This window comes from Orcinus orca, chromosome 1, assembly GCF_937001465.1.
Source record: "Orcinus orca chromosome 1, mOrcOrc1.1, whole genome shotgun sequence".
NCBI lineage: Eukaryota > Metazoa > Chordata > Mammalia > Artiodactyla > Delphinidae > Orcinus > Orcinus orca.
The window spans coordinates 169,211,478-169,233,058 of NC_064559.1; the positions used below are offsets into that span (position 1 = coordinate 169,211,478).

The following is a 21,581-nucleotide window of genomic DNA, read 5'->3' on the forward strand; positions in this document are numbered from 1 at the left end:
AGAAGCAAAGAAATCTTAGTGGTCATGACTAGGGCTTGGTCTGCAGCTTGTTTTTGTAAACAAAATTTTATTTGAACACAGCCATATCCATTCATTTACATATTGTCTATGGCTGTTCTTGAAGTATGATGCCAGAGTGTTGGCGACAAAGACCACAGGCCTGCAAAGCCTAAAATATTTATCATATTCACAGGAAAAGTTTGCTGACCCCTGATCTAATTCATTGCTTTTTTTAGATCAAATATATTTTGAATATGGAGATATGGTTGCCAACTATTTTATTTACCAAGTGGAGCTATTAAAAAAACAAACACCTATTTAAAAGACAAACACCTCTTCATGAAAGAAAGGATATTTAATTACATTTAGCTTTATGAAAACTGCACTACACTTTTTATTTCTCCACATCTTAAACTGGACTGAGCTATTCCACCTTCCTACCCATTGGCCCTACAGTATCTCTAATGGGTAGGTGATCCAGCCTTTGTCAGAGACTCCTAGTGACAGGGAGCCCACAAAGCACAAGGCAACCATTTCTATTTCTGGATAGCTCTCAGTGTTACAGAGTGTGCTCTCAAATTGAGCCCAAATCTAGATCCTTGTAGCTTTCACCCACTGGTGCTGGTTTTGGTCTTTTGCAGCTATAGAGAGTAAGTTGAATATTGTTTCCACATAATAGAAAACCTTAAAAATAGAGATAGCTATTTTTCACCCTCTTTCAATCTGTACTTTTCCAGGTTAAACATTTATACTTTATTCAAGAGGTCTTCCTTTGACCTAGTTTCTAAACATCTCACAGGCCTTGAATCATCCTCTAAAGACCTTCTAGTTTTATCACCAATTACGTTAATGATATCCAGAACTTATTCAAATATTATAGACATGATTTGACTAATAGGGAGCATAGTGGATTTATCACCAACCTATTTTAGATAGTATATTTGAATATACATGTGCTCAGTACCTTTTACGCCTTTACTAAACAACTGATTTAAAAAATACACTGAAGACAATGACCTACAGTATGTCTACTAGAGAAGTATTTCATAAAGCATACTAAAGAAAGCTAGTTTTAGGAGATATTCTGAGGGGAAAAAAGATTCATGGTCAAATAAATTTGGGAAGGTCTAGGCACTATCCTGCTTTTGTAAAATCACAATACACATCAGTTTGTTAAAGGCTCTGAAAAGTCCTGCAGTAAAGAAATCTGCTTAAACTTGTTTAACATAGGATTTCTCAGTCTAATATAATAAGCTAAACTTTTATTTATTTATGTGAATATTTTAAAAAACCATAGAAGCTGATAAGACACTTTAGGAAATGGCACATTGAGCAATGCTTCTTAAATTCTCATGTGTATTTGAATAACACAGCAATTGTGTTAAAACACAAATTCTGACTTAGCAGAAATGGGGTATGGAGTCTTCATCTCTAACAATCTTCTAAGTGATGAGACCACATTCTGAGTACCACCGAATCTGGAAGGCTTCCTTCAGAATCCTGTCAACCTATTAATTTAATTAACGTTCTTTGGGTATGGTCATTCAAAAAGCTCTAAATCCACCTAAGCATATTCTCACCATGGGGCCTAGTCTTCTACCTTCAAATATCAATGCTGGCTCTGTCAGTATCCTGAGGCAGTATTTTCAAGATGCTCCCCTCAATAACAGAGATCCCATTTGCAACTCTAAGTCTGGGTAGTCAACATACTCCTAAAGAATAAGCTTGGAAAGGTTAATTTAATCAAACTGTGGTCACCTATTCTGACAGTGAGTGTTATGGGGCTGACATATCCAACTCTCCAGTTCCAGTACAATCTTCCATTCTTATAACCTCAATCAGCTCAAACACTCACCCTTTCTGGGTTGATTGTGAATACTGATAGCCTGGGTCTGATAGTTGCCATCATCATTCTGGACACACACGAGATGAGAGTCTGCCTTCTCATTGAAGCAGGCACCTCCTGCCAGGACATGCTCATTGGACTTGTTCATGGCTTTCATCATCTGCAATCAAAGAAAGGCTAACTTTCTTATTCTGCCAAGAATGGGCATTTTTTGGTGTGTCTGACATAGCACCACTCCACAACTTCTCAAAGACAAAAGAGAATATTATTATTTAATTAAAGTGACAAAGGAGCTACCAAATAATGAAAACAAAGTGAAAAATCAGTCACTATTAGTAAAAATTCACATACTTGTTGAATTCTCTCTGTAGTTTATAGGTGATTTATATTACAACCCAAACACATGACATTTTGCATTCATTTTCTGTCTTTTTATTGCTGCACTAAACGCAAGTAACTAAAATTAGTTTAGCTAATTACAATAGTTTCTCCTATCCACTGGATTCTCTGAGAATATATATACACTGAAATTCTAAGTCAAAAGAATGTCCCATATTTAAGTCTATCTTGCCTTCTTTTTCTACATCCATACAAAGGAGTGCTTTCCTCTACAAATATATGAACTCCATTATTTCTTAGTTTTATTAACTTATGTTTGATATCTTCAATGAAATCACTTACTAATATTTTGCTTTGTTCTTATAAAGAGAGTTAAGGTGATAATTCTGAACCTAACCTGGAAAAACTCATCGGCCACCACTTTGTATCTAGTAAATAAATCTGAGCTTATACCATCTTGATGCTAAAATCTGGCTTCTCGTTGAAACAGGCTAATGATAATTTATTCGTTTGTTTTTATTCCCATTTTTTCCTTCATGTCATCATTTGTTCAACTTTCTAATTCAATCTTTTTAAATGGCTTTGATCTTTTGAAAACTCTAGTTTAAAACTTTTATTTTCTTTTACTCCCCTCTTCTTCTTACATTATAAACTGCAGTGTGAAAAACAGCAGATGAGTGTTCTGATACCTTTTATATTCTTGTATCACTATACTCAAAAAAATGTATTGAAATAAAATTCACGACATAAAATTAACCATTTTAAAGTGAACAACTCAGTGGCATTTAGTACATTCACAACGTTCTTCAACCACCACTCTTATCTAGTTCCAAAACACTTCCATCATTCATTCCAAAGTAAAATCCCTCACTCATTAACCAGTTTCTTCCCATTCCCCCCTCCAACCACCAATCTGCATTCTGTCTGTATTCTGGATATTTCATATAAATGGAACCACATAATATGTGACTACCGTGTCTGGCTTCTTTCACTTAGCATAATGTTTTGGGAGCTCATCCATGGTACAGCATATATCAATACTTCATTCCCTTTTATGGCTGAATAATATTTCATTGTGCATATACACCACAATTTGTTTAACCATCCATCCATGAATGTTTGGGCTATGTCGGCCTTTTGGCTATTGTGAATAGTGCTACTATGAAAATGTGTGTACATGTACTTGTTATGAGGACCTGTTTTCAATACTTCGGAATATATACTAGGGGTAGAATTACAGGGTCATATGGTAATTCTATGTTTAACTTTTTGAGGAGCTGCCAAAATGTTTTTCACAGTGGATGAACCATTTAAAATTTCCACCAACAGTGTACTAGGTTTCTAATTTCTCTGCAGCCTTGTCAACACTTGTTATTTTCCACTGTTCTTGTTGTTTTTTATAGCCATCCTAGTAGGTATGAAGGAGTACCTCATTGTGGTTTTGATTTGCATTTCCCTAGTGACTGATGACATTAAACATCTTTCAAGTGCTTGTTGGCCATTTGTATATCTTCTTTGGAGAAATGTCTCTTCAAGTCCTTTGCTCGTTTTTAAATTGGATTGTTTGTCTTTTGTGTTGAGTTATAAGAGTTCTTTACATATTCTAGATCTAGGGACCAGATCCTTATCAGATATATAGATTGCAAATATTTTCTCCCATTGTATTGGTTGTCTTTTCACTTTCTTGTTAATGTCCTTGGATGCACAAAAGGTTTTAATTTTTATTAAGTCCAATTTATGTAGTTTTTTCTTTTTTTGCTTGTGCTTTTGGTGTCATATCTAAAAATCCACTGCCAAATCAAAGGTCATGAAAACTTATCCTCATGTTTTTTTCTAAGAGCTTTATGGATTTAGCTCTTATATTTAGGTCATTGATCCATTTTGAGTTAAACTTCGTTTATGGTTTGAAGTAAGGGTACAACTTAATTCTTTTTATATGTGGATATTCAGTTGTCCTAGTACCATTTGTTGAAGACTATTCTTTCACCATTAAATAGTCTTGGCATGCTTGTCAAAATCAACTGGACATAAATGTGTGAATTTATTTCTGGGACCTTAATTCTATTCCATGCCAATACCGCACTATTTTGATTACTGTAGCCTTGCAATAAGTTTCGAAATTGGGAAATGTGTAGGCTCCAATTTTGTTCTTTCACAAGATTATTTTGGCTTCAGAGTCCCTTGCAATTCCAAATGAATTTGAATATTGGCTTTCCATTTCTACAAAAAAAAAAAGGCCACTGGAATTCTGATAGGGCTTGCACTGGATCTGTAGATCACTTTGGTAGTATTGACATATTAACAACATTAAGTCTTCCAATACATGAACATGAGATGTCTTCCCATTTATTTAGGTCTTCTTCAAGTTCTTTCAACAAGTTTTATAGTTTTCAGGTTTCAAGTCTTTTACCTCCTTGGTAAATTTATTTCTCAGTATTGTATCGATACAATTCTGAGATATCATCATCTCCTGGTTTGACTTTGTTATGTTTATAACTCTTACAAAGTTAATATTTTGATATATAGCTGTATCGCCAGAGGCATCCAAACAATAATTAAATATTCCTCTCACACTAACTTTTATCAACCCATTAAAACAAACCAGTTCTATCAGGGTTTTCCAAAGATTACTTTTAAATAAGTTTTTGCAAATAAGATAAGTCAGCTAGAAGATTCCTACTTAGGGAAGTCAATAGATAGACTAATTTAGGTTCTCATTTGCAATTTACACTTGTATCACATGAGGGAAACGGCTACAATCATATACAGCAATTCTAAAAAAATATATCCATCGTTTCTTCCAAATCATTAGGCTAAAGTGGTTTCTAATTTTGTCTACATTGAACAGATTAAAAATATTTTCAGGAATTCCCTGGCAGTCCAGTGGTTAGGACTCAGCGCTCTCACTTGCAAGCCTTGGTTCAATTCCTGGTCTGGGAACTAAGATCCTGCAAGCTGCACGGCATGGCCAAAAAATTTTTTTTAATAAATAAATATTTTTGATTCAGACATTCTGAATAAATTAGCTAGCCTCTAAGAAAATCATTTCCCTGGATGTCAATTTCAAGCCCAATGAGATTTTAAAAACTTCGTATTTTTTTAGAAATGAATGAACAGATTTTTTTCTCTTAAAACTATGTTCACTTATACCAAAAGGAGAATTTTCCAGATATTCAAAGGATCTTACTGAACATAAAATAAACTTACACTTGTCATATGATGATATAAATACTGGATTTTCCATTTTATTTGTGCCATTTCTCTGCTCTGTCAATTCAAATTCTGTAATATCTCTTGACCTATCACTATTGTCACTGCAGTTCAAGACCAATTACCTCTTTTCTGGATATAATAACAACTTTAAAACTGTTTTATCTATAGTCAGTCTCTAGCAGCACTGACTCATTCCACATGTGAAATAAAATTCATAGTTTATGGCAACACAAGAAAAATTTAAACATAAAAAATTCTCTCTGCCTTTTGGCTTCCTCTCTCCCCTCTACTACTGTGCACTGTGAATCGGCATTATGCATCCACCAAACCTCCCCACTGGCAGAAATACCTGCTTAACCATGAATGCAACATTCTCCTAGCTCCAACAAGACCACTTAAAAGATAACATTGCTTCTGGATCTTGTAAGGGGGCCATTTTTTGCAGATCTGGATTGTGTAAATTGTCAGTAATATGTCATTTAGTGTACAGCACTCTGTCTCAAAAAACTTATAATTGTGCTTTGAATTCTAATGGGCATATCATTTCTCAGAGCTTTCTGAGATGCTGTTCTGGGTTATAATCCTCAATTTGGCTCAAATAAAATTTTTCTTTTCTTTCTTAGACTGACTGATTAATTTTTAGTCCACACAGAATGTTCCCACATTTACAAAGCACAGCTCTGATCATATCACATCTTCCCCACCTTGTCCTCCCTTCAAATCGCAAGCGTCCTATGCTCTAACCCCAAACCAACTTTCTTGTCTTATCTCTCTTCCTACTGTATCCTTACAAGCAGGATTGCTTCCATTTTCCATCTCTGAGCTTTAGCATATGCTATTTTTTAGTCTCCCTTTTCTTCTCCCATATCCAAGCACCTGAAAAAGCTGACTCCAAATCAAGGCTTAGGAAAAACACCAACTCCTGCATATAGCCTTCTTTAATTCCCTATCAGACACTAATGTGATCACTCCCTTCTTTGAACTGCCATAGCACATTCTTTGCATTTCTTACATGGCATCATCCACATTCAGTCCTGGATCTGATTAATAGCAAGGATTCAAGCCAGACTGCCTATATTTCAATCCCGGCTTTGCTACTAACTAGCTGTATGTCACTGGGTAAGTTACTTGATTTCTCTGTGCCCCAATTTCTTCCTCTGTAAAATGGGATAATAAAAGTAACTATTTCATGGGAATTCCCTGGTAGTGCAGTGGTTAAGAATCCGCCTGGGGGCTTCCCTGGTGGTGCAGTGGTTAAGAATCCGCTTGCCAATGCAGGGGACACGGGTTCGAGCCCTGGTCCGGGAAGATCCCACATGCCACGGAGCAACTAAGCCCGTGCACCACAACTACTGAGCCTGTGCTCTAGAGCCTGCGAGCCACAAGTACTGAGCCCACATGCCACAACTACTGAAGCCCGTGCACCTAGAGCCCGTGCTCCGCAACAAGAGAAGCCACTGCAATGAGAAGCCTGCACACCACAATGAAGAGTAGCCCCCACTCGCTGCAACTAGAGAAAGCCCACATGCAGCAACAAAGACCCAAAGCAGCCAAAAATAAATAAATAAATTAAAAAAGAAAAAAAGAATCCGCCTGCCAATACAGGGGACATGGTTTCGAGCCCTGGTCTGGGAAGATCCCACATGCCACGAAGCAACTAAGCCTGTGCACCACAACTACTGAGCCTGTGTTCTAGAGCCTGTGAGCCACAACTACTGAGCCTGAGCACCTAGAGCCCGTGCTCTGCAACGCGAGAAACCACCACAATGAGAAGCTCATGCACTGCAACGAAGAGTAGCCCCTGCCCGCCACAACTAGAAAAAGCCTGCACGCAGCCACGAAGACCCAAATGCAGCCAAAAATAAATACATAAAAATAAATTTAAAAAAGTAACTATTTCATGTGATGAGGACTAAACAAATTAATATTAATAAAGTGCTTAGAACAGCACCAAGAGCATAATAAGCTCGAGTGTTTGTTAAATAAAATTTGTATGCTCATCTCCTCCACACTGCTTATAAAATTGTAAAGCAACCTTCAAGTCAGCAGCAAATAATTCAATTGAGTACATCTTATGAGATAATGGGATTCAGACCTTCCTAAGAGCTCACAAATTAGTGACAATGACATACTGATAAAAGGCAGGAAGCAACTTCTGTAACAACAGTATGTGCAAAATCGATAACATCTATGAAGTGCCAACCATGAGCCAGGCACTGACCTAAATTCTATTTTGGTCTTATATCAAAAGGACCATTTTAACATACCAAGTGAAGCAGTACATAAGCTTTATTCTCCTGTGTTTCCCACCCCCAGAGTCTAACCATTCACACAATCACAAAAACCAATTAAAAAAATATAGTTCTAGGGGAATTCCCTGGTGGTTTAGTGGTTAGGACTTGATGCTTTCACTGCCGGGGCCCAGGTTCGATCCCTGGTCGGAGAACTAAGATCCTGCAAGCCTCATGGTGGAAAAAAAAAAAAAAAAAAGAAAGAAACTTTAAAAAAGAATGTAAAAGATGTACAAATATTAATATATTATACAAACTTAGAGGAAACAGAAATCATTACAGCTTAGAATAATCTGAAAAGGCGGCCCCCCCAAAAAAAAGATGGGAACAGAGGAAAGAAGGAGTGATACTGTCTGGAAAATGGAGAATTATAGGAAGGCTTCCTAAAAGCTTTAACATTTGAATTGGTTTTGAAATCAGGTACAGAGGAAGAACACTTTGGATAAAGAGAAAAGCATGAGTAAAGGAAGAGAAACAGAACTGAGAAAGGAACACCGAAATGAATAACAATGGGACAGGTGGAGGAATATCCTTCCCTGGAGATATTTAGGGACGATATAAATATTTGTCCTTCCAGTTAGCTCGGGTTCACTTGTGTCTAGAACCTGGCATCTACCTTCCAGGTATATGGGTCTACATATCATGAACCATGAACCTTCACTCATTCATGTACCAAATACTCAATGAGCATCTAATGGGTACCAGGCACTGTGTTAGTACTTGGTTTATTCAGTGTGAACAAACAAATCTTCCCTCACAGAACTTAGATTCTTGTGTGTAAAGGGGGAGGAAAAAAATTAAATAAATAAGTAAAATACTTTAAATGTTAGACATTGATAAGTGCTATACAGAAAAATAAAGCATGAAGGAGGACTAGGAGTACTGGCTAGTGCAATTTAATATTGGATACTTAGAAGAGGTCTTACTGAAAAGTGAGGGAAAAGCCATGGGAATATGTAAGGAAGAGCCTTACAGGCATTTAGAATAGCTGGTGCAATGGCTGTGTGGTTGTAGCATGTTAGCAAGCCGGGCAGTTTCAAGGAACATTAATTAAGGACAATGTGACTGGAAAAGGAGAGGTATAAGAAGTTAGGTTAGACAGGTAATGGTTTAAGAAGTACAAATGCTATAGAAGACTTCAGTGATAGTTCTGACTGGTATGAAAGATCTTTGAAGAATTTTGAGCAGAGGAGTGACATGATTTGACTTAGTTTTAACAGGATCACTTGGGCTGCTGTGTTGAAAATAAACTGATGGGGGAAAGGCTACCAATAAGAAGACCAGTTAGACATGAAAGGATGTTCAACATCACTAATCATTAAAGAAAAACAAAACTACAATGAGGTATCACCTCACACCAGTCAGAATGGCCACCATCAAAAAATCTACAAACAATAAATGCTGGAGAGGGTGTGGAGTAAAGGGAACCCTCTTGCACTGTTGGTGGGAATGTAAATTGATATAGCCACTATGTGGAACAGTATGGAGGTTCCTTAAAAAACTAAAAATAGAACTACCATATGACCCAGCAGTCCCCCTACTGGGCATATACTCTGAGAAAACCATAATTCAAAAAGAGTCACGTACCACAATGTTCACTGCAGCACTATTTGCAATAGCCAGGACACAGAAGCAACCTAAGTGTCCATCGACAGATGAATGGATAAAGAAGATGTGGCACATATATACAATGGAAAAAGAAACAAAATTGAATTATTTATAGTGAGGTAGATGGACCTAGAGACTGTCATACAGAGTGAAGTAAGTCAGAAAGAGAAAAACAACTACTGTATGCTAACACACATATATGGAATCAAAAAGAAAATGGTTCTGAAGAACCTAGGGGCAGGGCAGGAATAAAGACACAGACATAGAGAATGTATTTGAGGACATGGGGAGTGGGAAGGGCAAGCTGGGAGAAAGTGAGAGAGTGGCATTGACATATATACCCTACCAAATGTAAAACAGATAGCTAGTGGGAACCAGCCACATAGCACAGGGAGATCAGCTTGGTACTTTGAGACCACCTAGAGGGGTGGGATAAGGAGGGTGGGAGGGAGACGCCAAGAGGGAGGAGATATGGGGATATATGTATATGTATAGCTGATTCACTTTGTTATAAAGCAGAAACTAACATGCCATTGTAAAGCAATTATACTCTAATAAAGATGTTAAAAATAATGAAAAAAAAAGACCAGTTAGGAGACCACTACACAAATCCAAGATTAACTTAGACCAAGACTGGCCCAAGGATTGAGGGGTGGTTGGGTTCCAGATATATTTGGAAGGTAGAGCCAGAAGAATTTCCTAACAGACTGGACACAGAATATGAAAGAAGCCTTAAAGATGACTCCAAAGTTTTAAGCCTGGTAACTGGAAGGATGGCACTGCCATTAACTTAGGGAAGACTACAAGAAGAGGAGGTTTTGAGGGAAGATCAGGAAGTCAGAATTGAACTTGCTAAGCTTGAGATGCCTATGTAAGTAGAGATGTCAAGTGCGCAAGAAGACACTCAAGTCGAGGAGTTCCCTGGTAGCCTAGTGGTTAGGATTCCAAGCTTCCACTGCCGTGGCTGGGGTTTAATCCCTGGTCAGGGAACTAAGATCCTGCAAGCCACGTGGCACAGCCAACAAAGTTAATTAATTAATTAATTTTTAAAAAAGACCCTCAAGTCTAACAAAACAGGGAAGACAGTCAGGCTGAAGGAAGATATTTGGAAGACAACATCAGTATAGAGACAGTATTTAAGGCCAGGAGACTGGATAGCTCACCAAGGAAATGGATAGAGACAAATAAAACTTAGAGGGACTGAGTCCTTGAGTTTTTCAAAATGAGTGAAATATGGGGTCAGAAAGAGGGATGTACAGAGATAGAAATTAAATTGTGGGAGATGAGGGATGCCGAAGGAGTCCAGGGTTTCTTGTGGTGCTTGAACACAATGAGATTAGAGCTGGTAGTCTCAAAGCCAAAAGTGGCAGCAAGCTTGTAAGTGCTGGGAGATAGGGAAGGCCAGGGGTTTGGCTAGAAACAGCATTCTGAAGCCACTGTTCACCCCTATCAATGGGCATGCAGTGACACTGGAGGGAGGGGAAGACAATCTTACTCTGAACATGCAGTGTTCAGCAGTGACCTCCTGGTGCAGTCACTGGAGGGAGAGCAGCCAGGGCTCCTTCTTGGGGATCCTTATATTTTCATTTAACCTGTGGTTAAATACTGTCTTCCATGTATAACACTGGGAACAGCTATGCTAATAATCAATGGAACAGCACCTCCTTCCTCTGCACTATTTTCCAGAGCAGTTTTCACCAACTCCTTTCATTCTTTTGAAAAGAAGACTATCAGTTCCTCCATCCCAAGAGAAAAGAAATGTATTCCTTGAGGGCCAGAAAATAAAACATTCCTTAAGCAGATTTTAGGGCCATCTGTTTTTATTTGTGCTACAATGAACCTTTAAAATTATGCTTTTGTAACTTCACATTTCTCTGAAGAGTATGTGTAGCTTTGAACTAAAATAAACCAAAACTCTGATTTTAGAATTACACAGGGAAAAGAATCTCAAGAGGCCATTCAGCCTAAATTATACAAGACAGGGATTACATAGATATACAACTTCACAGATTCTTGCATTATATCACAACCAATATAAATTTCTCTATTTCTCTCTGGTTTTGAGTAAAGAATTAATACAATTTTGTTCCTTTTTGCTTGAAACTTTGACATGAGGTTAACTCTTTGGCTCTATTCCCCCTGTGACATGATGAAAGTTTGAATGTCCACTACATTTCTTGAAAATTTTTGTTATTTTTTAGTTATATTTAAAATAGTTGGCAAAATGTACATATTCAGTACATATTTAAAGTGTACAATCTGATGAATTTTGGTATGTGTATATACCCATATAAACAGCATTTGAAATCACTCTACTCTGTTCCACCAATCTAGAAATACATATTATACCAAAACCATACTGTCTTGATTAACCTACCTTTAAAATAAGCGTTAACATCAGGTAGTGTAAGTCTTTGAATTATGTTCTTTTTCAAAGTTGTCTCAGCTATTCTAGATTTTTTGCATCTCCATATATATTTTAGAATCAGTGTCTCAGTTTCTATTTTGAAACAGCCTGCTGGTATTTTGATTGGGTCTGTATTGAAGCTATGAATCAATTCCGGGAGAAATGACATCTTAACAATATTGAGTCTTCTGATTCATAAATATAGTATATCTCTTCACTTATTTGGGTCTTCAATTTCTCTTAGCAATATTCTGTAGTTTTCAGTGTATGAAAATAGTATTGTTTTTTAAAACAATTTATTTATTTATTTTTGGCTGCATTGGGTCTTGCTGCACATGGGCTTTCTCTAGTTGCGGCAAGCGGGGGCTACTCTTTGTTGCGGTGTGTGGGCTTCTCACTGCAGTGGCTTCTCTTGTTGCGGAGCATGGGCTCTAGGCCTGCGGGGTTCAGTAGTTGTGGCTTGCAGGCTCTAGAGCACAGGCTCAGTAGTTGTGGCACACGGGCTTAGCTGCTCCACGGCATGTGGGATCTTCCCAGACCAGGGCTCGAACCCATGTCCCCTGCATTAGCAGGCATATTCTTAACCACTGTGCCACCAGGGAAGCCCTACTGTATTTTTTTTAAATTCCAATTTCTGATTGTTAGTATACAGAAATACAGTTGACTTTTACACAATGATTTTGCAACTCTGATAAATTCATTGGACCACATCTAGTACTATTCTGTAAATTCTTTAGAATTTCCTACATAGACAATCATGTTATCTGTGAATAAAGACAATCTTACTTCTTTTTTTCATCTGTATTCCTCTAATTTTGTTTTATTGCCTTATTACATTGGCTAGAAGATCCACTGAAATGCTAAATAGAAATAAGAGTAGACATCATCTCCTTGTTCCCAATCTTAAAGAAGAACCAGTCAATCAAGTCACTGTTAGATATATTAATTTTAAGTTTTTCATAAATTCTCTTTATTAGATTGTAAAAGTTCTCTTCTATTTTTAAACTGCTGATACATATATATATATATATATATATATATATACACACATACACATAGATAGATAGATATCTCTCTATATATATATAGAGAGAGAGAGGGTGTGGGGGAGAGAGAGATTGAATGGAAGTATGAGTTCATCAAATGCTTTTTCTGCAGCAGCTTTTTCTTTTAACGTGTTTTTCCTTTCTGTCCTGTTAATATGCTGAGTTACAGATTGATTTTTTGAATGTTAAAGCAATTTAGCATATTTGGAATAAGCCCCATTTAGTCATGAAGTACCTTATTATTTTGTGTATTACTGAATTGGATATACTAAAAACTTGTTATGTATTTATGCAACCACCTATGAGGGATATAGGTCTGCAGTTTTCATTTCTTCCAATTTTTTTTCTAGTTTTGATACTAGTGTAATGAAGGCCCCATCGAAAGAGATTCCCTCCTCATCTATTTTCTAAGAGTGTATAGAACTGGTGTTATTTCTTCCTTCATTTTGTAAAAGTCACCAGTGAACATATCTAGACCTGGGCTTTTCTTTGTGAAAAGGTTTATAATAATAAATTCAACTCTTTCAATGGACGCAGGGCTATTCCAGCTACCTATTTTTTCTTGACAGAGGTATGAAAGTTGATGTTCAAAGGATTTGTCCATTTTCTCCAAGTTGGACATGTATTAGCATAAATGTGTTCATAATATGCCCTAATGTCTTCTTACTATTTACAGGACTTGTAATGATATCCCTCTCTCTCACATCTCATAATGTTAATTTGTGTTTTTACTATTTTTTAATTGAAGTATAGGTGATTTACAATATTAGTTTCAGGTGTGCAACAGTGATTCAATATTTTATAGATTATACTGCATTTAAAGTTTATAAAATAGTGACTATATTTCCCTGTGCTGTACAATATATCCTTCTAGTCTTATTTATTTTATAGACAGTAGTTTGTACCTCCTTACTCCCCTACCCATATCTTGCCACTCCCCACTCCCCTCTTCCTAGTTTATTCTCTATATCTGTGAGTCTGTTTCTGTTTGGTTATATTCATTGGTTTGTTTTATTTTTTAGATTCCACATACAAGTGATAGCATTACAGTATTTGTCTTTCTCTGTCTGACGTATTTCACTATGCATAATACCCTCTCGGTCCGTCCATGTTGTTGTAAATGGCAGAATTTCATTCTTTCTCATGGCCGAGTAATACTCCATTACATAGATAGACAGATAGATAGACAGATAAAGAGATATATCTATGTATCACATCTTCTTTATCCATCCATCTGTTCATGGACACTTAGGTTGCTTCTATATCTTGGCTACTGTAAATTATGCTGCTATGAACATTGGGGTACATGTATATTTTCAAATTACTGTTTTTGTTTTCTTCGAATCTACATCCAGGAGTGGAATTGCTGAATCATATGGCAGTTCTATCTTTACTTTTTTGAGGAATCTCCATAATATTCTCCATAGTAGCTGTACCAATTTACATTCCCACTAACAGTGTACTAGGATCCCCCTTTCTCCACAGCTTTGCCAACGTTTGTTATTTATAGGCTTTTTTAAAAATTAATTTTTATTGGAGTATAGCTGCTTATAGACATTTTGATGATAGCCATTCTGACAAGTGTGAGTTGCTATCTCACTGGGGTTTTGATTTGCATTTCTCTGATGATTAGAAATGTTGAGAAACTTTTCATGTGCCTTTGGCCATGTGTATATTTTCTTTGACACTATGTCTATTCATGTCTTCTTACCTTTTTTTTTGGCCATGCCGTGCAGCTTGCAGAATCTTAGTTCCCCGATCAAGGAACAAACCTGGGCCCCGGCAGTGAGAGCACTGACTCCTAACCACTGGACTGCCAGGGAATTCCCTTCTGACCATTTTTAAATCAGGTTGGTTGTTTTTTTGATATTGAGTTGTGTGAACCATGTATATAGTTTGGACATTAACCCCTTATCGGTCATATCATTTGCAAATATTTTCTCCTATTCAAGAGGTTGTGTTTTCATTTTGTTGATGGTTTCCTTTGGTGTAAAAAAAAATTTTTACATTTAATTAGGTCCCACTTATTTATTTTTGCTTTTATTTCTTTTGCCTTAGGAGACAGATCTAAGAAAATCTTCCTACACTTTATGTCAACAATTTTCATTTCAGTTATAGTATTCTTCAGTTCTGACTGGTTCTTTTAAATATTTTCTAGTTCCTTGTTAAAATTCTTACTGTGTTCATCTATTATTTTCCCTAATTCAGTTAGCATTCTTATTACTAATGCATTGAACTCTTGATCTGGTAAATTATTTGTTTCATTAGTTGTTTTTTCAGGAGTTTTCTCTCGTTCTTTCAAATGAAACAAATTCCTCTGTCTTCTCATTTTGCTTAACTTTCTCTGTGTCTACAAAATTAGGTGGCACAGTTATCTATTCTGGTCTTGAATGGCTGTCCTTGTATGAGTGTCCTTATACAGTGCACGTGCCGACTGGCTTTGGTGGGAGTGCTGCATCTGACACAAGCACAAACAGTCTCTTCCCCCTGGCTGTGCTGGCAGCTATCACCCTGGTACAAAGTGGGGTTGGAGGTGGAGTGGCTAGGAAGAGAGCCAGGTGTGGGCTGGGGTTTCTCCTCTGCTCGGTGGCCATCAACACCCTATTTGGGGTGCAGTGAGGCCCCAGGTTGCTGGAACAGAATCCCTGAGGGTCAGGTCCAAGCTGTCTCAGTTCCCTCTAAGTGTGTGATCTCCCACTCCCAGCACCAGTTCCCTTGCTCCGGAGGGGAGCAGTACTAGAGCAAGAAGGGCTGAAGTGGGTGCTCAGCATGGGTTGCAATGCGGGCTATGGTAGTCCTGGTCCCAGTCAGAGTCCTAGAGTGCTTCAGATGCACTGCCTCCATAAACACCAGCAATGGCTGCCCCTACCCCATTCAGATGCCCTTCTGGGTCCACGTTGGCTCTGTCCTTCACAACCATGCACTCCCCTTGGCTGCAGCAGCCCTTGCCCTAGTGTGGAACTGTGTCATGGAGCAACTGGGGATGGAAAGGGCACTCAGCTCAGGCTGGGGTGCATGCTGCAGTGGTTATGGGAAACCAGCCAGAGTTCTATGCAGCTTTAATCTCCTTCCTCCACCTTTTTTCAGGAGTAGCAAGTGTTTGCATGCACTTCATAATCAGAGTCTTACAGCCCTCCTGTTAGTCCCACTGGTTTTCAAACCAGCTAAGGTGCTCATCTTCTCAGTGTCAGACCTCAAGGCTAGGGTGCCCAATATGTGGCTTGAACAGCTCTCTCCCCAGGGAGGATCTCTGAGCCTATGTAATCCCCCTCCTTTTCTGTGTCTCCTTCTAGGGACACAGGTTGACCTGATCACTTCTCTTCCCTTCCTACCCGATTTTGTGCATCTGTCTTAGAGCCTTGGTTGTACAAGAATCTTTAGGCCAGTTTCCAGTTAGTTTTCAGTGAGAACTGCTCCACATGTTGATGCACTGGTGATGTGTTTGTTGGGGGGGATGGGCAGTGAGCTCCATGTCCTCCTACTCTACCACCTTTCTTGTACCCTGTGTGTTTTCACTATTTATCTAATCAATCTGATTAGAAATTTGATTTTATTGATCTCAAGAACTTTTAGTTTCATTTTTTAAATTGTTTCTCTGCCTTTTTTTTTTTTTTGCGGTACGCGGGCCTCTCACCGCTGTGGCCTCTCCCGTTGCGGAGCACAGGCTACGGACGCGCAGGCTCAGCGGCCGTGGCCTGCGGGCCCAGCCGCTCCGCGGCATGTGGGATCCTCCCAGACCAGGGCACGAACCTGCGTCCCCTGCATCGGCAGGCGGACCCTCAACCACTGCGCCACCAGGGAAGCCCTCTGCCTTCTATTTTGTGAATTGCTGGTCTTTGTTATTTCCTTTCTTCTGTTTGCTTTGTGTTTCATTTGCTCTTCTTTTTCTAATTTCCTAAGGTAGAAGAGTAGGTCAATGATTTGAGATGTCTTTTTTCTCTAATATAGAAGTTTAATGCTATCAATTTCTTTCTAATCACTGCTTTAGCTGCATCCCACAAATTCTGATATGCCACGTTTTCATTTTCAGTCAGCTCAAAATATTTTCTAATTTTTCTTTAGGTTTCTTCTTTGACCCATTGGTTATTGAGAAGTGTGTATTTTATTCAAGTTTTCTATATCCTTGATGATTTTCTGTCTACTTCTATCAATTATTGATACAGGGGGTTACTGAAATCTCATAATATACTTGTGACTTCATCCTTGTAGTTCTATTTATCTATATTTGTCCTTATAGTTCTAACAGTTCTTGCTTCATGCATTTTGAAGCACTGTTATTAGATGCACAAATGTTTAGGATTGTTGTACCCTTTTGATGAATTGATCCCTTTATAGTTATGAAATGTGTCTCCTTATCCCTGGTAATATTGTTTATTCTGAAATACATTTTGATATTACTCTATCCACTCAAGCTTTCTTTTGATTAGTATTACTGTAGTATATCTTTTCCCATCCATTTACTTTTAAACTATCTGTATCCTCATATTCCAAGTGGTTTTCTTATTCACAGCATATAGCTGAATCTTTCTTGTTTATCCATCTAACAATTTCCCCTTTTTAATTGAGGGTGCTTAGGTCATTTATAGTTATGTGATTACTGATATGGCTGGATTTAAATCTAGCATCTTGCCACTTATATCCTATTTGTTATATCTCCTCTTTGTTCTCCTTTTCTTCTTTTTCAGCCTTCTTTATATAATTCCAGTTTATTTTTGTTGGCTTATTAGCTATACCTCTCCATTTAAATTTTTCTAGTGGTTGCTTTTAGATTTTTATTCTACATCTTTACTTATCAATCTACTTTCAAGTAATACTATGCCACATCCCATGTCATATAGAAACTTTACATCTGTATACTTCTATTTCCCCTTTCCTGGAAATACCCTTTGTTTCTACCTAAGTTATAAACTCCACAAAACACTGTTGTTAGTTTTGCTTTAAACAATTATCTTTTAAAGAGTTTTTATATTTACCTATATATTTAACCATTTCCGCTGCTCTTCATTACTTTGTGTGGTTCCAGATTTCCATTATTTGGTATTCTCCATGAAGGACTTCCTTTAACATTTCTTGTGGAATAGATGGCTGGTAATACATTCTTTTAGCTCTTATATTTCTGAAAAAGCATTTTGCTTTTCATTTTTGAAACATATTTTTACTGGGTATAAAATATAGGTTAACAGTTATCTATTTCAGTATACTTTAAAGGTTTTGTACACTGTCTTGCGGATTGAACTGTTTTGATGAGAAGTCTGCTGTCATTCTTATACTCATTCCTCAGTATACAATGTGGATTTTTTTCTCTCGCTGCTTTTAAGATTCTTCTCTTTACCTCTGGGGTTAAGCAATTTGATTATGATGATTATAATGTTCCTTAATGTAGTTTTCATCCTGTTTCCTGCAGCTGGAGTTCATTGAGCTTTTTGAATCTATGTGATTATACTTCTCATTAAATTTATAAATTTTTTTTTTTTTTTTTGCAGTACACAGGCCTCTCACTGCCACGGCCCCACCCATTGTGGAGTGCAGGCTCTGGACGGGCAGGCTCAGTGGCCATAGCTCACGGGTCTAGCTGCTCCGCCGCATGTGGGATCTTCCTGGTCTGGGGCACGAACCCGTGTCCCCTGCATTGGCAGGTGGACTCTCAACCACTGTGCCACCAGGGAAGCCCCTAAATTTATAAAATTTTTGATCACTGATTCTTCAAATATCTTCTGTCAACCCACTCCTCTCCTTTGGAGACTTCAATTACAGAGTTAGGCCATCCAACACTTCCCACATCTCAATCATGTGCTGTTCATTTAATTTTTCAGCCTTTTCTCTTTGTGTTTCGTTTTGGATAGTTCTATTGCTGTTTAAAGTTTATTAAATTTTTTCAGCAGTGTCTGATCTGCCATTAATCTCATCCAATGTATTTTTCATCTCATTGTCATTTTTGCTTCTTGAAGCTTGATTTGGGTCTTTTTTATATTTTCTGTGTCTCTCCTTAACAGGTATGTGCCTTGATCTTGTTAAAGCTTTATTTTAAGCTTGTTAGGTAGGATCAGAGCAGCCCAAATTTATGGATAACTTCGATCCTTAGGAATTATTTGTCCCTTTCTTACTCTAGCTCATAAGAATACAAATTATTCCTGGACCTCTGAGAACTGTTCTCCCTGCTCCTTTCCAGTGTTTTTCTCACATACATGCACTGATTAGTAATCAGCTGAAGACACAATAGGAACCTCCTGCAGATCTCCAGAGTTCTTTTATTTCCATAATCTGTCTTGTAAATTCTAGCCATCATGCCCTCCCTACACTGTCTTCAATGCAGGGAGACCTCTAGGCTCAGTTTAGGTTCCCCCCCTAACTGCTCTATGGCCTGGAAACTCCAGACAGTAAAGTAGGGTAATCATAGGGCTCACCTTCTCTGCCCCATTGTCCTTTGTATTTCCCCCCCACATATTTTGTCTTGATGTTTAGCTATTTACAGTGGACTGCTATGTTAGTGTGCTAGTGCTGTTATAAGAAAGTACTGCAAACTGGTGGCTTAAACAATAGAAATTTATTGTCTCACAATTCTGGAGGCTAGAAGTCCAAAATTAAGATGTCACCAGAGCTGGTTCCATTTGAGGGCTGTAAAAGGAAAGATTTGTTCCAGACCTCTCTCCTTGACTTGCAGAGTCAAGGACTTGACCTGACTTCCATCTTCTCCCTATGTCTCTTCATATCACCTTCTCTTTATGCATATCTATGTCCAAATTTCCCCTTCTTGTAAGTCATACTAGATTAGGGCTTTACCTCTGTAAAGACCCTATAATCAGCCCTACAATCAGATGTAATCATTAAACTGATGTCTGTGAAAATTGGTTTAGTATAGTGTTTAAGAGTAGAATTAGAGTGTCTGGGTTTGGAATTAGAGTGTCTGGGTTTGATTCTAGCTCCAACACTTGCTCGCTCTGTGTCTTAATTTCCTCATCTGTAAAAAGGTAATTACCCTACTCATTTCACAGAAATAGTGTGAAGATACATAGATGCTTAGAATAGTACCTGATATATAATATACCCTAAATAGATGTTAGTTAACACAATGATCAAAATAATCTCATCATAAGAACATGAGTAGCGTTACCTAGACCAACAGAGATCTTGCATGGCCTTGATGAAGGAGATTAGAAAATTTATATACAATGACTACTTCATTTATTAAAATTACTACTTCAGAAATATTATCTTCTAGCTTTCTAAGCTTAAAGTCTTTCCTTATATGGAAAAAAATGTTGCCTGCCATTTCAGTAAGCAAAGAATGTTGCCTGCCATTCTGGTAAACAACAAATGTTGCCTATCATCAAGTCATCAGCCACTGCACCTGCCACCAACAGTGCACCCTTAGGGTAAATCAGGATGGAGAAAAACAGGATACTGGCCCTAGAGAGTTAAGATGCCTGTCTAAGGAATAATTTCAGTGAGCCCTGACTCTTGCATTTTCCCATAAATAGAAAAGCACTAAAATCATTAACTTGAGATGTCTGGGTTTTTTTATGATTAGCAGTACTCTTCTGATGTTCAACTACATGTTTTGTTTTGTTTTTTCCCAGCAAAACCTCCTATATATCCTGGCTCCTCCCTTACCTCTTTGGAACAGCTCCTCAGAGCTATCTGAGAGGCTGTATCCTGGGCTATAGTCCTCAATAAGGCCACTGTATAAAACACAATTCTCAACTTTTACGCTGTGCTTTTCTTTTTTTTTTTCAGTTGACACTTAGAGGCCTCCTCTCTCCACATTTTACATATAGCTGCCAAAACTCAGTTTTCTAAACTTCTACTTTGGTTAATTCACTTTTCTGCTTTAGAACCTGTAAAATCTCTACAAATTATCATATTAGAGTCTAGACTCCTTTGTGTGGTTTCTGAAAGCCTCTGAATATCCAGCAGTCTCTTTGTACAACTTCATTTCCCAGTCGCCTTTAGCCTCTTCTTCACTAGGCAGGTTGATATCTCCCATCCTCCCTACCAGACATGCCCATTCCTGGTGCTTTCCTGCCTTTTGTTTAGGCTGGTATCTATCCCTCTTTTCACTTATTTTCCACCCTTCACTTTATAGTGCCTATACATCTTTCACTGTCCATTTCAAATCTTTCCTTCATTTACATTTACATGCATGTTTATAAACATCTACATGGAATGTGCTGCTCTGGCTGTTAGGGATTCAGGCTCATTTAGACATAAAGCAAATTCCTGACTGCTTCATTTATCAGAGCTCTCCCTTCTTTGAATCTTTAATAAACTTCCAATAAGTTTCAGCACTTACTTCCATATTACTTTATCTTTTAGTTATTTTTATATTATTTATATATCTATATTTTGTTTTTACATTTTATGTTGTTTATATTTTATTTCTGTTTCATTCAATATATATTTCTTGTGCAATTACTCTATACTAGATAGACTGTTAATGATACAGTGGTAAACAAGACAGACACAGTCCCTCATGGAACTAAAAGTCTAGTAGAGAAAACAGACACTGAATAAGGAATTACAAATATAGTGAGTATTACACATAGAATGTGTGTTATTAAATGAAAGCCTATCTGAAATAAATATGTGGAAAAATGAAAGCCTATCTGAGAAAATGCCATTTAAACTGAAACCTGAAAATTGAGTATGGGTTATGCAAATGAAGAGTAGGGGAAATGCAACAATTAGAAAATAGCTTGTGCAAAGGCTATAAACAAAAGAAAACATAGTTCAGGGAGTGATAAGAAAAACTAAAGGTGCAAATAAAGAAAAATGAATGAGAGGAAAAGTGGAATATTGTGGTGATTAAATGAAATAATGTATAAGAAATTACT

General features: G+C 37.5%; 1 protein-coding gene across 6 annotated transcripts in view; it reads right to left on the bottom strand.

Annotated features, from left to right (window-relative positions):
- ZFYVE9 (zinc finger FYVE-type containing 9) overlaps window positions 1–21,581 on the bottom strand; it is a 186,991-nt gene that overhangs the window by 13,010 nt on the left and 152,400 nt on the right. For all 6 annotated transcript variants that reach the window (XM_049699776.1, XM_004273854.4, XM_033435527.2 and 3 more), the window contains one exon: window positions 1,856–2,006. In XM_049699776.1, the coding sequence (XP_049555733.1) occupies window positions 1,856–2,006 (151 nt within the window). The remainder of the gene's footprint in view (window positions 1–1,855; window positions 2,007–21,581) is intronic.